Source organism: Orcinus orca, chromosome 11, assembly GCF_937001465.1.
Source record: "Orcinus orca chromosome 11, mOrcOrc1.1, whole genome shotgun sequence".
Taxonomy (NCBI): Eukaryota; Metazoa; Chordata; class Mammalia; order Artiodactyla; family Delphinidae; genus Orcinus; species Orcinus orca.
In genome coordinates this window covers 83,208,018-83,223,895 of record NC_064569.1, presented here as the reverse complement: position 1 = coordinate 83,223,895, position 15,878 = coordinate 83,208,018, and the positions used below count along the sequence as shown (strand labels likewise).

General features: G+C 42.5%; 1 protein-coding gene and 2 long non-coding RNA genes across 9 annotated transcripts in view; 2 read left to right on the top strand and 1 right to left on the bottom strand.

Annotated features, from left to right (window-relative positions):
• Nucleotides 1–15,878, top strand: part of GNPTAB (N-acetylglucosamine-1-phosphate transferase subunits alpha and beta) — an 88,850-nt gene that overhangs the window by 71,288 nt on the left and 1,684 nt on the right. For all 7 annotated transcript variants that reach the window (XM_033427623.2, XM_033427625.2, XM_033427624.2 and 4 more), the window contains 3 exons: nucleotides 192–290; nucleotides 10,545–10,712; nucleotides 14,139–14,229. In XM_033427623.2, the coding sequence (XP_033283514.1) occupies nucleotides 192–290; nucleotides 10,545–10,712; nucleotides 14,139–14,229 (358 nt within the window). The remainder of the gene's footprint in view (nucleotides 1–191; nucleotides 291–10,544; nucleotides 10,713–14,138; nucleotides 14,230–15,878) is intronic.
• On the bottom strand, nucleotides 285–15,865 carry LOC117201146 (uncharacterized). The gene is made up of 4 exons (XR_007470248.1): nucleotides 15,779–15,865; nucleotides 13,545–15,308; nucleotides 8,026–8,098; nucleotides 285–669 (listed from the first exon to the last, which is right to left on the bottom strand). It is a non-coding gene; the product is annotated as an uncharacterized LOC117201146 (long non-coding RNA).
• LOC125960515 (uncharacterized) lies at nucleotides 8,095–9,942 on the top strand. The gene is made up of 2 exons (XR_007470252.1): nucleotides 8,095–9,269; nucleotides 9,324–9,942. It is a non-coding gene; the product is annotated as an uncharacterized LOC125960515 (long non-coding RNA).

Sequence of the window (15,878 nt, the reverse complement as noted above, 5' to 3'; positions counted from 1 at the left end):
TAATTTTACCATAGTTTATCTATTAAGCATTCTTTGAAATTTATGTGAGATTTTCTTTAGTAATATGGAAAAATTAAGTCATTCCAAGGATGCTGATTTTTTTAAAGTTTTATAAAATGCTTTTCTTATTGAAATTTTATTTTACATATCCACATAAATATTTAAACTCTTTAAATATGTTTTGATATTAGATTTGAAATCATGGGAGAAGAAGAAATTGCTTTTAAGATGATTCGTACCAATGTTTCTCATGTGGTTGGCCAGTTGGATGATATAAGAAAAAACCCCAGGTACTGTTGTTGTTGTTGTTTGTTGTCGTTTTTAATTTAGAACATTTTAGGTTCACAGCGCAGTTGAATAGAAAGTATGGAGGAAAAAAAGCAGTAGGACTAGAGAAACAGGAGTGGCTTATTTCTGTTTGGAGCAGACGGAAATGTCTAACGGTAGAGGTAGTGTTTGAACCGAGAGATGGGAGTTGTGAGTTGAGATCGGGCCCCGCGCGCACAGGGACTAGCACGGACATCTGAGTCCAGTGACAGGACTGTTCAGTGAGGCTGAGGGCTGGGCTGAGGGGCGGACAGCATCATCGGGGAGGTGAGGCCAGATGGCTAGCACTCTCAGAGCATTTCTAAAAAGGTGCTACCAGAGAAGTTGTTTTGGTGGTTAGACCTGCAATTCAAAGTAAAGTTCAAATTAGCTACCATAAATGTGAAAATCCAGTAAACTGTAGTCATTCCTTGCGGATAAATTCAATGTTCAGGTTTACATAAACCTTGAAAATTTCCAGCCTGGCCCCCTAACAGTTGCCCTAGTTGGAAAAAATTGGTTAAAATCTGCATTTTTGAGTTTTGAACTTTAGTGGGAAATAGGTGTTTCAGTAGTTTCTCAGAAAAAAACCCTTGGCTTATGAAATTGAATATTTTTTTAACATCTTTATTGGAGTATAATTGCTTTACAATGGTATGTTAGTTTCAGCTTCACAACAAAATGAATCAGTTATATATATACATATGTTCCCGTATCCCTTCCTGCTTGCGTCTCCCTCCCTCCCACCCTCCCTATCCCACCTCTCCAGGCGGTCACAAAGCACCGAGCTGATCTCCCTGTGCTATGCGGCTGCTTCCCACTAGCTATCTACCTTACGTTTGGTAGTGTATATATGTCCATGCCTCTTTATCGCTTTGTCACCGTTTACCCTTCCCCCTCCCCATAGCCTCAAGTCCATTCTCTAGTAAGTCTGTGTCTTTATTCCTGTTTCACCCCTAGGTTTTTCATGACATTTTTTTTTCTTAAATTCCATATATATGTGTTAGCATACGGTATTTGTCTCTCTCTTTCTGACTTACTTCACTCTGTATGACAGACTGTAGGTCTAACCACCTCATTACAAATAGCTCAATTTCGTTTCTTTTTATGGCTGAGTAATATTCCATTGTATATATGTGCCACATCTTCTTTATCCATTCATCCGATGATGGACACTTAGGTTGTTTCCATCTCCGGGCTATTGTAAATAGAGCTGCAATGAACATTTTGGTACATGACTCTTTTTGAATTATGGTTTTCTCAGGGTATATGCCCAATAGTGGGATTGCTGGGTCATATGGTAGTTCTATTTGTAGTTTTTTAAGGAACCTCCATACTGCTCTCCACAGTGGCTGTATCAATTTACATTCCCACCAACAGTGTAACAGGGTTCCCTTTTCTCCGCACCCTCTCCAGCATTTATTGTTTCTAGATTTTTTGATGATGGCCATTCTGACTGGTGTGAGATGATATCTCATTGTAGTTTTGATTTGCATTTCTCTAATGATTAGTGATGTTGAGCATTCTTTCATGTGTTTGTTGGCACTCTGTATATCTTCTTTGGAGAAATGTCTATTTAGGTCTTCTGCCCATTTTTGGATTGGGTTGTTTGTTTTTTTGTTATTAAGCTGCATGAGCTGCTTATAAATTTTGGAGATTAATCCTTTGTCAGTTGCTTCATTTGCAAATATTTTCTCCCATTCTGAGGGTTGTCTTTTGGTCTTCTTTATGGTTTCCTTTGCTGCGCAAAAGCTTTTAAGTTTCATTAGGTCCCATTTGTTTACTTTTGTTTTTATTTCCATTTCTCTAGGAGGTGGGTCAAAGAGGACCTTGCTGTGATTTATGTCATAGAGTGTCCTGCCTATGTTTTCCTCTAAGAGTTTGATAGTTTCTGGCCTTACATTTAGGTCTTTAATCCATTTTGAGCTTATTTTTGTGTATGGTGTTAGGGAGTGATCTAATCTCATACTTTTACATGTAGCTGTCCAGTTTTCCCAGCACCACTTATTGAATAGGCTGTCCTTTCTCCACTGTACATTCCTGCCTCCTTTGTCAAAGATAAGGTGACCATATGTGCGTGGGTTTATCTCTGGGCTTTCTATCCTGTTCCATTGATCTATATTTCTGTTTTTGTGCCAGTACCATACTGTCTTGATTACTGTAGCTTTGTAGTATAGTCTGAAGTCAGGAAGCCTGATTCCTCCAGCTCCGTTTTTCGTTCTCAAGATTGCTTTGGGTAGTAGAGTCATTTTCACAATGTTGATTCTTCCAATCCAAGAACATGGTATATCTCTCCATCTATTTGTATCATCTTTAATTTCTTTCATCAGTGTCTTATAATTTTCTGCATACAGGTCTTTTGTCTCCTTAGGTAGGTTTATTCCTAGGTATTTTATTCTTTTTGTTGCAGTGGTAAATGGGAGTGCTTTCTTGATTTCACTTTCAGATTTTTCATCCTTAGTGTATAGGAATGCCAGAGATTTCTGTGCATTAATTTTGTATCCTGCTACTTTACCAAATTCATTGATTAGCTCTAGTAGTTTTCTGGTGGCATTTTTAGGATTCTCTATGTATAGTATCATGTCATCTGCAAACAGTGACAGCTTTACTTCTTCTTTTCCAATTTGGATTCCTTTTATTTCCTTTTCTTCTCTGATTGCTGTGGCTAAAACTTCCAAAACTATGTTGAATAAGAGTGGTGAGAGTGGGCAACATTGTCTTGTTCCTGTTCTTAGTGGAAACGTTTTCAGTTTTTCACCATTGAGGACGATGTTGGCTGTGGGTTTGTCATATATGGCCTTTATTATGTTGAGGAAAGTTCCCTCTATGCCTACTTTCTGCAGGGTTTTTATCATAAATGGGTGTTGAATTTTGTCAGAAGCTTTCTCTGCATCTATTGAGATGATCATATGGTTTTTCTCCTTCAATTTGTTAATATGGTGTATCACGTTGATTGATTTGCGTATATTGAAGAATCCTTGCATTCCTGGAATAAACCCCACTTGATCATGGTGTATGACCCGTTTAATGTGCTGTTGGATTCTGTTTGCTAGTATTTTGTTGAGGATTTTTGCATCTATGGTCATCAGTGATATTGGCCTGTAGTTTTCTTTCTTTGTGACATCCTTGTCTGGTTTTGGTATCAGGGTGATGGTGGCCTCGTAGAATGAGTTGGGGATTGTTCCTCCCTCTGCTATATTTTGGAAGAGTTTGAGAGGGATAGGTGATAGCTCTTCTCTAAATGTTTGATAGAATTCGCCTGTGAAGCCATCTGGTCCTGGGCTTTTGCTTGTTGGAAGATTTTTAATCACAGTTTCAATTTCAGTGCTTGTGATTGGTCTGTTCATATTTTCTATTTCTTCCTGATTCAGTCTTGGCAGGTTGTGCCTTTCTAAGAATTTGTCCATTTCTTCCAGGTTGTCCATTTTATTGGCATAGAGTTGCTTGTAGTAATCTCTCATGATCTTTTGTATTTCTGCAGTGTCAGTTGTTACTTCTCCTTTTTCATTTCTAATTCTATTGATTTGAGTCTTCTCCCTTTTTTTCTTGATGAGTCTGGCTAATGGTTTATCAATTTTGTTTATCCTTTCAAAGAACCAGCTTTTAGTTTTATTGATCTTTGCTATCGTTTCCTTCATTTCTTTTTCATTTATTTCTGATCTGATTTTTATGATTTCTTTCCTTCTGCTAACTTCGGGGTTTTTTTGTTCTTCTTTCTCTAATTGCTTTAGGTGCAAGGTTAGGTTGTTTATTCGGGATGTTTCCTGTTTCTTAAGGTAGGATTGTATTGCTATAAACTTCCCTCTTAGAACTGCTTTTGCTGCATCCCATAGATTTTGAGTCTTCGTGTTTCCATTGTCATTTGTTTTTTGATTTCCTCTTTGATTTCTTCAGTGATCACTTCGTTATTAAGTAGTGTATTGTTTAGCCTCCATGTGTTTGTATTTTTTACAGATCTTTTCCTGTAATTGATATCAAGTCTCATAGCGTGGTCGGAAAAGATACTTAATACAATTTCAATTTTCTTAAATTTACCAAGGCTTGATTTGTGACCCAAGATATGATCTATCCTGGAGAATGTTCCATGAGCACTTGAGAAAAATGTGAATTCTGTTGTTTTTGGATGGAATGTCCTATAAATATCAATTAACTCCATCTTGTTTAATGTATCATTTAAAGCTTGTGTTTCCTTATTTATTTTCATTTTGGATGATCTGTCCATTGGTGAAAGTGGGGTGTTAAAGTCCCCTACTATGAATGTGTTACTGCTGATTTACCCTTTTATGGCTGTCAGTATTTGCCTTATGTATTGAGGTGCTCCTATGTTGGGTGCATAAATATTTACAATTGTTATATCTTCTTCTTGGATTGATCCCTTGATCATTATGTAGTGTCCTTCTTTGTCTCTTCTAATAGTCTTTGTTTTAAAGTCTGTTTCGTCTGATATGAGAATTGCTACTCCAGCTTTCTTTTGGTTTCCATTTGTATGAAATACCTTTTTCCATCCCCTTACTTTCAGTCTGTATGTGTCTCTAGGTCTGAAGTGGGTCTCTTGTAGACAGCAAATATATGCGTCTTGTTTTTGTATCCATTCAGCCAATCTGTGTCTTTTGGTGGGAGCATTTAGTCCATTTACGTTTAAGGTAATTATCGATATGTGTGTTCCCATTCCCATTTTCTTAATTGTTTTGGGTTCGTTATTGTAGGTCTTTTCCTTCTTTTGTGTTTCTTGCCTAGAGAAGTTCCTTTAGCAGTTGTTGTAGAGCTGGTTTGGTGGTGCTGAACTCTCTCAGCTTTTGCTTGTCTGTAAAGGTTTTAATTTCTCCATCAAATCTGAATGAGATCCTTGTTGGGTAGAGTAATCTTGGTTGCAGGTTTTTCTCCTTCAACACTTTCAATATGTTCTGGCTTGCACAGTTTCTGCTGAAAGATCAGCTGTTAACCTTATGGGGATTCCCTTGTGTGTTATTTGTTGTTTTTCCCTTGCTGCTTTTAATATGTTTTCTTTGTATTTAATTTTTGACAGTTTGATTAATATGTGTCTTGGCGTATTTCTCCTTGGATTTATCCTGTATGGGACTCTCTGTGCTTCCTGGACTTGGTTAACTATTTCCTTTCCCATATTAGGGAAGTTTTCAACTATAATCTCTTCAAATATTTTCTCAGTCCCTTTCTTTTTCTCTTCTTCTTCTGGAACCCCTATAATCCGAATGTTGGTGCGTTTAATGTTGTCCCAGAGGTCTCTGAGACTGTCCTCAGTTCTTTTCATTCTTTTTTCTTTATTCTGCTCTGCAGTAGTTATTTCCACTATTTTATCTTCCAGATCACTTATCCGTTCTTCTGCCTCAGTTATTCTGCTATTGATCCCATCTAGAGTATTTTTCATTTCATTTATTGTGTTGTTCATCGTTGCTTGTTTCATCTTTAGTTCTTCTAGGTCCTTGTTAACTGATTCTTGCATTTTGTCTATTCTATTTCCAAGATTTTGGATCATCTTTACTATCATTATTCTGAATTCTTTTTCAGGTAGACTGCCTATTTCCTCTTCATTTGTTAGGTCTGGTGGGTTTTTATCTTGCTCCTTCATTTGCTGTGTGTTTTTCTGTCTTTTCATTTTGCTTATCTTACTGTGTTTGGGGTCTCCTTTTTGCAGGCTGAAGGTTCGTAGTTCCTGTTGTTTTTTGTGTCTGTCCCCAGTGGCTAAGGTTGGTTCAGTGGGCTGTGCAGGCTTCCTGGTGGAGGGTACTAGTGCCTGTGTTCTGGTGGATGAGGCTGGATCCCGTCTTTCTGGTGGGCAGGTCCACGTCTGGTGGTGTCTTTTGGGGTGTCTGTAGACTTATTATGATTTTGGGCAGCCTCTCTGCTAATGGGTGGGGTTGTGTTCCTGTCTTGCTAGTTGTTTGGCATAGGATGTCCAGCACTGTAGCTTGCTGGTTGTTGAGTGAAGCTGGGTGCTGGCGTTGAGATGGAGATCTCTGGGAGATTTTCGCTGTTTGATATTATGTGCAGCTGGGAGGCCTCTTGTGGACCAGTGTCCTGAAGTTGGCTCTCCCACCTCAGAGGCACAGCACTGACTCCTGGCTGCAGCACCAAGAGCCTTTCATCCACAGGGCTCCTTAATTTCGGATGATTCGTTGTCTATTCATGTATTCCACAGATGCAGGGTACATCAAGTTGATTGTGGAGCTTTAATCCGCTGCTTCAGAGGCTGCTGGGAGAGATTTCCCTTTCTCTTCTTTGTTCTCACAGCTCCCAGGGGCTCAGCTTTGGGTTTGGCCTCGCCTGTGCGTGTAGGTCGCCGGAGGGCATCTGTTCTTTGCTCAGACAGGACGGGGTTAAAGGAGCCGCTGATTCGGGGGCTCTGGCGCACTCAGGCCGGGGGGGTAGGGAGGGTCACGGAGTGTGGGGCGGGCCTGCGGCGTCAGAGGCCGGCGTGACGTTGCACCAGCCTGAGGCGCGCCGTGCATTCTCCTGGGGGAGTTGTCCCTGGATCCCGGGACCCTGGCAGTGGCGGGCTGCACAGGCTCCCCGGAAGGGGCTGTGGATAGTGACCTGTGTTTGCACACAGGCTTCTTGGTGGCGGCAGCAGCGGCCCTAGTGTCTCATGTCTGTCTCTGGGCTCCGCACTTTTAGCCGCGGCTTAAGCCTGTCTCTGGAGCTCTCTTAAGCAGCGTTCTTAATCCCCTCTCCTCATGCACCAGGAAACAAAGAGGGAAGAAAAAGTCTCTTGCCTCTTCGTCAGGTCCAGACTTTTCCCCGGACTCCCTCCCGGCTAGCCGCGGTGCACTAACGCCCTGCAGGCTGTGTTCAGGCCGCCAACCCCAGTCCTCTCCCTGCGCTCCGACAGAAGCCGTAGCCTCAGCTCCCAGCCCCGCCCGCCCCGGCGGGCGAGCAGACAAGCCTCTCGGCTGGTGAGTGCCGGTCGGCCCGATCCTCTGCACTGGAATCTCTCCGCTTTGCCCTCTGCACCCCTGTTGCTGTGATCTCCTCCGCGGCTCCCAAGCTCCCCGACTCCGCCACCCGCAGTCTCCGCCTCCGAAGCTCCCCCACTCCGCCTCCCGAAGTCTCCACCCGCGAAGGGGCTTCCTAGTGTGTGGACACTTTTCCTCCTTCACAGCTCTCTCCCGCTGGTGCAGGACCCGTCCCTATCCTTTTGTCTCTGTTTAGTTTTTTCTTTTGCCCTACCCAGGTACGTGGGGGGTTCCTTGCCTTTTGGGAGGTCTGAGGTCTTCTGCCAGCCTTCAGTAGGTGCTCCGTAGGAGTTGTTCCATGCGTAGATGTATTTCTGGTGTATCTGTGGGGAGGAAGGTGATCTCCGCGTCTTACTCTTCCGCCATCTTCTGAAATTGAATATTTTCATCTGAGTTTTTCAAATGCTTTTGGAAGTTTTCAGTTTTATCTCTTTTTAAATTATGATCTTAATTATACGTGATCAGAGGTGTAAAATTTCCGGGCATTTTAAAGCCATGGTATTTTTTCTTAAAATTCCATTCTTGATTTTTGGGCAGGGGGGAATATGGAATTTTAAGAAAAATGAAAATATTTTTAATACTTATGTAGTATAGTCATAAAATATTTCCTACAAAATAACAAATATTTCCCACAAGCTAAGCAAACAATAAGCCATAATAATTAAGAACCACCCAGCTTGGAGCTCTTTTTGTACATGCTGTTCCCTTCCTGGAATGCCCTGCTCAAATTTTAAAAAACACTAACAACCTTAAGAGCCAATTTCAGTACTTGCTTGTTGCTTCCCCCATTCTATCGACGTGCTTGCTCAGTCCTTGGTGATCTGTAGTGAGACCAATTGAGAAGTTAGAGTTTTTAGTTGTACCCTATACTTTTATGTCTTGTGCCAGTTTGAAAGTTGTTGGGCGAGAGGATTCACAGACATCTTCATGATACTTAAAGGGATAGGGTTTTGCTGAAAAGACCCAAGGCAAGACAGGCTTTTCCAGCAGTGTCTGCCGGGCCCAGATACGTCCTATAACCCTGAACAGATTCTATCATTTTTAACTCTTGTTCTGTTTTACTTTGGGGGGCTGGTTTTTAAGTCAGGAGTGGAAACCAGCCTTCTGACTGACTTACACGTTAAGGACAGGTTTATCGCATTAACAGGGAATCTAGGATGGGCGGTATCTGGGCTCTGCTGCCCTTCTCCCTTCCTGCTTGTGTTGGCTTCATCCTCAGGCTGGAGGTAGGGCAGCTGCAGCTGTTCCAATGTCCCTGCAGACATAGCCATGTTCTGAGGCTATAGGGGATTGTCCCTTCCTGTGTGTCGTGTGTTGTTCCCTCCCCCCATTTCTATACCAGTCGCAGTGAAGGGGAGGGATTCACTTACGCTGGTCAGAAGCCGACTCTGGGTTGGGGTGCGGTTGCCTACCTTTTGAGTCAGCTCATGGGGGAGAAATACGGAGCAAAATGCAAGTTCTCATTGGAAGGAGAGGGAGTGTTTGCTGGGCACCCAGCAAGGTCTGCTTTAGTTACCCTGTGTCTACACATACTCTTTGTCTCATACACATACTTTCTTCTTTAACTTTTCCCAACTTATTGAAAAATTTTGAAGATACAGAAAAACTGAAAAAAATAGTACAATAAACCCTTAGCTCAGACTTTTAAAGTTTCAGCATTTTGTTATGTCTGTCTGCTCTCTCTCTCCATCTCTCTGTATGAACACAAAAACACACAGGTTTGGTTTTTGTTTTGTTTGCTAAACCATTTGAAAATTAGTTGCAAACATCCAGACCCTTTACCCCTCATTATTTTAGCACGTCGTCTTCCTTTTTTGGCTGCATTGGGTCTTCGTTGCTGGGCGTGGGCTTCTCATTGCGGTGGCTTCTCTTGTTGTGGAGCACGGGCTCTAGGCATGTGGGCTTCAGTAGTTGCGGCACATGGGCCCAAGAGCACGCGGGCTTCAGTAGTTGTGGTGCATGGGCTCAGTAGTTTTGGAGCATGGGCTGTAGGTGCGCAGGCTTCAGTAGTTGTGGCTCACGAGCTCTAGAGCACAGGGTCAGTAGTGTTTAGCACATCTAAACAGAGTCATTCTCCTTTATACCACAGGACCACTAACACATATCCAAGAACCTTAACACTGACTAAAATAGAACCATCTAATAGATGGTCTATATTCAGACTTTGCCAGTTGCGTCCAGATGCCCTTTACAGCTGTTGTTTGTTTTTAATCTAGGAAACAGTCAAGCCTCATGCATTGTATTTGGTTGACATAACTCTTTAATATCCTTTAATCTAAACTTCCCCAACTTTAGAGAAGAGATAGGATAATGAACTTTCACTTACTCATCACTCATCTTCAATAAGCAGAGACTTTTCTCCTCCGTTGTCTTTTATAAGCATTTATGTTTTTAACTTTGTTGGTTTGAAATGGTATCAAGTTAATTCATTGCAATTAAGTCCATAGGTTCCCCATCTCTTTTTTTTTAAACCATATAAATGTTTGCATGTGTATATGAAGAAATCAGATTATATATTCTGTAGATTTCCTGAACTTTGGACTTTTCTGATTGTCTCCCAGTTGTTTAACGTGTTTCTCTGTCCCCTGTATTTCCTGTAAGTTGGTAGTAGGATCTGAGGGCTTTATTAGACTTGATAAAATTGTAAAAAAAAATTAAAATTAAATGTACTTCAAAAGTGGTGTTATCCCTACCTACTGTTTTAATGGGCCCTCAGTTTAGTGACTTTTGCCAGGAAGGGAACCTGAAACAAGTAGGGAAGCACCACTGTAACCTACTTTTTGCTGGAACTCTAGCATCTTAGAGTTGGAGACATCTTAACATTGGAGACATGTTAAGAAGTCGTCATCAATCTCATAAAATCTATAGCTATAAGGAACCATCTCTATCGCAATGATCTACAGGACTGTTCTTAGTAATGTAACTGTGTCAGTTCAGAGAACTCAGTTGTAGGCATTTAGTAGGTTTTCCCTGGATGCTAACAGAATGCTTCAGTCAGGGACATGCCAAATAGAAATTAAAATAATTTACTCCCATAGCTAGAAGGCACATTCAAAATTATCATTCCTAGTTCTTTCTGTTTTACAGGAGAGGAATATCTAAAGAAAAATTTTACAGAACATTATTCCCCTAGAGAATCATATCAGTAAATGCAACGGCTTGGGACATAAGTCCATTTAAAATATATTTGGAATCCACACTTCTTTTGTTAGGTAAGGATCATCCTTATGATAACCAGTAGTAACCCTGGGTCTCTCTCGTTTCCAGGAAGTTTGTTTGCCTGAATGACAACATTGACCACAATCATAAAGATGCCCAGACAGTGAAGGCTGTTCTCAGGGACTTCTACGAATCAGTGTTCCCCATCCCATCCCAGTTTGAGCTGCCAAGGGAGTATCGAAACCGGTTCCTTCATATGCATGAGCTGCAGGAATGGTAAGTTTTCCTGTTTCATATACGTACATATGTGTATTTTTTCTTTTTTTAGAGTGATGAAATTTCTTTACTGTGTTATTTGCTTTCTTTGTAAAATACACGCATAGTTTTTATTGAGCTCACTGGCTGAGCACACTTTCTGAGCCTTATTTGTCATCACTGCCATCAAAGTGGCTGCCCTGTTTCTTGAGTACCCGCTGGGCAGTATATTTACTCTTTACAATGAAAGGTGCTACTTTTGTTGCCACGTTACAGGTGAGAGCACAGTAACAGAAGTGAGTGATTTGCTCAAGGTGGAGTAGCTGACAAGTGGCAAGTCCAGCCCGATTCCTGACCCTCCACACGTTCGTTCCACTGTATTCCAAAGCTGCTTTAAAATGTTTCTTTCTTTGATTTTTACTACCAACACTTCATTAGAAAGATCATTTTATCTTTCAATTTAGGGAAATTTTTGACCCCTTGCCTGCCGGCCACACCAGGCACTAGGAACAGGGGCAAAGCCTCAGAGATACTGCGGGTTCGGTTCCAGACCACTGCCGTCCCCAGTTCACATAAAAGTTATGTTCAGACTATGTCATAGTCTGTTAAATATGCACTAGCATTATATCTAAAAAAAAGTACATTCCTTAATTTAAAAATATTTGCTAAAAATGCTAACCATCATCTGAGCCTTCAGCAAGTTGTAGTAATATCAAAGGTCATTAATCGCAGATCACCGTGACAAACATAATAATGAAGAACTTTGAAATATTGCAAGAATTACCAAGATGTGATACAGAAATACGAAGTGAGCAAATGCTGTTGGGAAAATGGTGCCAACAGACTTGCTTGACACAGGGCTGTGCAGTGCAATAAAGTGAGGCCAGTTAGGTGTGGTATTTCCTGTTCAAGACGGAAGGGACACTGCGCCGGCCTTCACTAGAAGCCAGCGAACCAGCCATGACATGGAGGACGTGACTAGATAGGCTTCAGTGCTCTCAGAGTACAGAGGAGGAAGCAGCTAGTTCCATGACAGGACGGTGACATTTGGACTTGGTTTTGAATTATGAAAAGGACTTTTCCAGAAGACAGTGCTGTGGAGAGGGAAAGGAGAAATTGTGAAGGGCTGTATCTGAGTTAGACATCTTTCTTTAGAGAATAGGGGTTCCCAGGAGAGACTTTTTTAGATGTCTGTCTCATCAGAGTTCACGATTTGGAAAGATAACTAACAGTGCTTGCGGGGTGGACTGGTGAGGAAGGCGTCTGGAGTAAGGCAGTGTTGTCTGGGAACTTGAGGCAGAGAGACAAGCAGTAAGCATTTCACTTGTCCTGGAAACAGATGGTCAAGGTGTGAACCAAGGACATGGCCCAGGGAATAAAGAGAAGCAGTAGATGCAATTGGCAGAGATTTGAGAGAGGAAATTAGCAGACCTTGGCAGCTAGAGCTCTTTGGTGTCTTGCAGTTGGGTAAGTGAGACAATTAGCATGTGTATTGCTACTATGTACATATTTTTATTTTCATAAGGAGAAGTTGTTACTAAATAACTTGTCTTCTAGCAATGGCAAGGAACGGCTTCTCACCATTTTCACTTTGCCTTAGCTCAGAGGAAAAAGATCTTTGGACGGTTCCAGCTGTCAGTGCCCACAAATGCAGTTCGTGACTAAATTCACCTTCAAGGGCCTGAATAAGAAGGAGTGGGTTTACGAGTAGCTGGAGAGGGCTTTGAGTTCTGTGTTGTACAGATGAGGTGAATCAGGTGCAGGTTGCTGATCCGGGGGCTTCCTTTTCCTCAGCCGCCCTGCTTCTGTGTCATCTCTCACTGCTGACCCACCAACGCTGCCCTGCTTTCTGTTGGGCTGGCCAAAAAGTTCCTTCTGGTTTTTCCACATTACGGAAGAAAACCTGAACGGGCTTTTTGGCCAACCCGATAGAAACGTCTTCCTTCGCTTTCCTTTCGTGATCCTGCACTCCTGAGTCCCCGTCATCTTCCCCTGGTTTCCTGCGGTGGCTTTCTTCCTGTCCCTTTCTCGGGAAGAGCAGCTTCTGCACTTAGAGCAGTCCATGTGGTGTGCTTGTCGCTCCTTGTAGACTGTGAGCCCTCGTCGGGGCAGAGACTGGCTCTCCCTGTCCGAGTCCACTTGCATCCCTGGTGCACGGTAGGTGCTCAGTGCATGGCTGGCTGAGGGGAGCTCAGCTCCCGTTACAGGGTTCTCTGGTCGCTGGGGCAACTCATTAGCTGTGTCACAGCCTGTGGCGTCTTAGCTCTTCAAATTACTCACAGATTCTGAATGATACTGTAGACGTTAGAACTCACTGAGCTGGTTTTTGATCCTCTTAACGTAGGAAACACAGGAGGAAGAACAGTGCGGGGCAGGGTACCATTTGGAATATGTGACTCAGAGTAGAGACACCCACTACCAGGCAGGTGTGAATAAGCCTGGAACTCAGCAGAGGCCTAAACCTGGCAGTTGTTAGCATAGCATATCTTCTAAGCCTTATGTTAAGCATTTATTTAATTTCATAACAAATTATTATTTCCAAATGACAGGTGATGAAACTGCTGTACTCCCATTTATCTCCTAGGCCAGTTGATCCCACCCTCAGGATGTCTCTTCTGTTGCTTCATTCCTTCCATTCTCACTGCCCTAGTACAGCCCTCATTCTTTGCCCAGACTGACCGGATTGCCTGCCTCTGGCCACCTGCTTTGACATCCATCCTTCACACGGCCGCCATTTGCACCCCGATTGTGACACACACACACGCACATGCTATATATCATCCCTCTTCCCACAGAGTATTACGTCCAAACGCTATTGCATGGTTTTCCAGAACAGCTGCAGTTGACACCTACCTGCTTCTCCTCGGCCGAGTGGCCCTCGTGCCTCCGTGCAGACTGGGCTCAGTTGAGCAGGACGCAGCTTGCAGCGGCTGCTGACGCTCATCCCCTTTCTCAGCCACAGGCTCTCCTTCCCCACGTCAAGGCTCAGATGGAGTGTCCCCATCTCTGTGGTGCTTTCCTCATTTCACTGTTTTGATAACAGATATTTCTGTCCACGTGTGTGATGGCTAGTTGCCTGCACGTCAGCGCCTCCCCAGGTTTGCAGGTACTTTAGAGCAGGGACTTCTCCTTGTCACCTTGCTGTATCCACAGGAGGTGTCGGTTGGGTGACTGAGCAAATACAAATGAATGGAAGAGGGGATTTTGTTTAATTTGTTAAAGATTCTTATTTTCTTTTGAAGTCCTCTCCCCTGCCTGGGTAACTTTTACTCATTCTAATATTTACTATAACAATGAAAATCTGAACTCAGGTGGGAAATGTATAATTATGTTAACATTTTAGAATTGCCTCCAGACATTGTTTTTGCTAAACTAGTAGCTTTACTAAGTAATGATAGTTAAACCCTACACATAACTACATATTTTCCTTCTTTTCTCTCTGAACAGGAGGGTGTATCGAGACAAATTGAAGTTTTGGACTCATTGTGTGCTAGCAACATTGATTATATTTACTGTATTCTCGTTTTTTGCTGAACAGGTAAGTGTTATATATTTTATGCAGATGTCAAACAGTATTTCTTGGTATCATTAATCTGATTTTTTTTTTAAGAAAATGATATAAAGTCGTAAGAAAATGTTTATTTCTCTTGTTGGCTTATACTCATGTTAAATATTTCATAATATTCAGGCAACAGTCATAATCCATTTATCTTCTAAATCTATAACCAGTATTCTTTGTACCTGGAGCTCAGTAAACAGAGCTTTTCAGTTTTAGCCTGAAGTCTGCAAGTCAAACTATTTTAAACCAAAAAAACCACCTCGAATCTGCATCTGACACTAATTTTCTGTTAATCTTTCCAAACTAGTGGCCACAGCATCTTATCTTCAGGCCTCCCCCTGTTCTGCTGACGGTGCCTGGCTCGGGCGCACGGCCCATCTCCCACTTACATTTCCTTTGAGCTGCTGGGAGTTCATCCCCACACAGGCGCACACACAGCCACCTCCCAGAAGTCAGAGGGAGATTTGTGAGGTCAAAAGAAAGGGATAAGAGAGTCCTCATTAGGCCACAGCAGGTGTGAGATGCTCTGAAAAGAAAGGATTCGGAAGGAAGGGCTGACCGACTTGTGCCGGGCAGGCGAACCTGCCTCAGCCTCATTCCAGGTGACTCTCAAGTGGAGCTTTTCTGGCTGTCAGGATGGGAAGCTTACACTGAGTTTACTTACAATGAGGAGGCCGGGCGTAGGGCGGCGGCCGGAGAACTGAGAGTTTTAGGGTAAATAGCCCTGGGCTTCATGCTGCAGATGGAAGGAAACTCAGGAAATAAAGGTCTGACAGGCGAGCAGGACTGCAATTTAACCTTCATCCACTTCCCACGGAATAGAAACCTTCCTCTTGGTCTTGTTGCCATTGTTCTTGGCAAGTAAAAATCTTAGAAAAAAAATCTTAGAAAAAAAATCTTAAACAGATTGTACCTGCTTTTAGAACAGAGGTCCAGCAAGGAACCTGTGAGTCAGCTGTGCGCTGGCCTGCGATGGGGGAGGAGAGGGACACTGGCTGAAAGGAGCAGCTGGCGGCCATGGAAGGAACAGGAGGGTCTTTCTCCGCTGTCGTTTATACCTGCAGAGAATAGGGGACCAGAGAGGCAGGGTGAGAGGAAGGGAAGAGTAAATCCCTCTCCTCCCCGACACCCTGCTCTTCACCTGCCTGAATCGAATTCCTTAACTCCTGCACACTCCCACACAAGCCAGGGCTGCCTCTTCCGCTGCCCCAGAATCCCAGCTCATCATCCAGACCAGGGTGGTCCCATGCTTGGGCAAAGTTCTGCTTTCACCTCAAGATGGAGCAGTAGAAATTGAAACTTTCTTATAAAGGTGGTCAGGTTTTCTATTTCAGATGTATCATGGATAAACTGTTTCTATTAGAAGTATTTATCCAAGTTCTAAGCTGCTAAGTTATAAATGAACTTGTGTATTTCAACCCATTCATGAACTTGAAAATACAGGCAATGGCCAATGATTATTGCTGTGGTCACTAAGTATAGGAAAAAAAGTGGTGATAGAATTCTTAAAATTAAAATTCCAACTTACACATGTAGTCATTTTCAAACCCAGAGACAATATCTTAATGGCTGAAGAGTCCATTTCCTTCAGTAGAAAGACTTGACAAACAGATACTGTGAAAATAAAT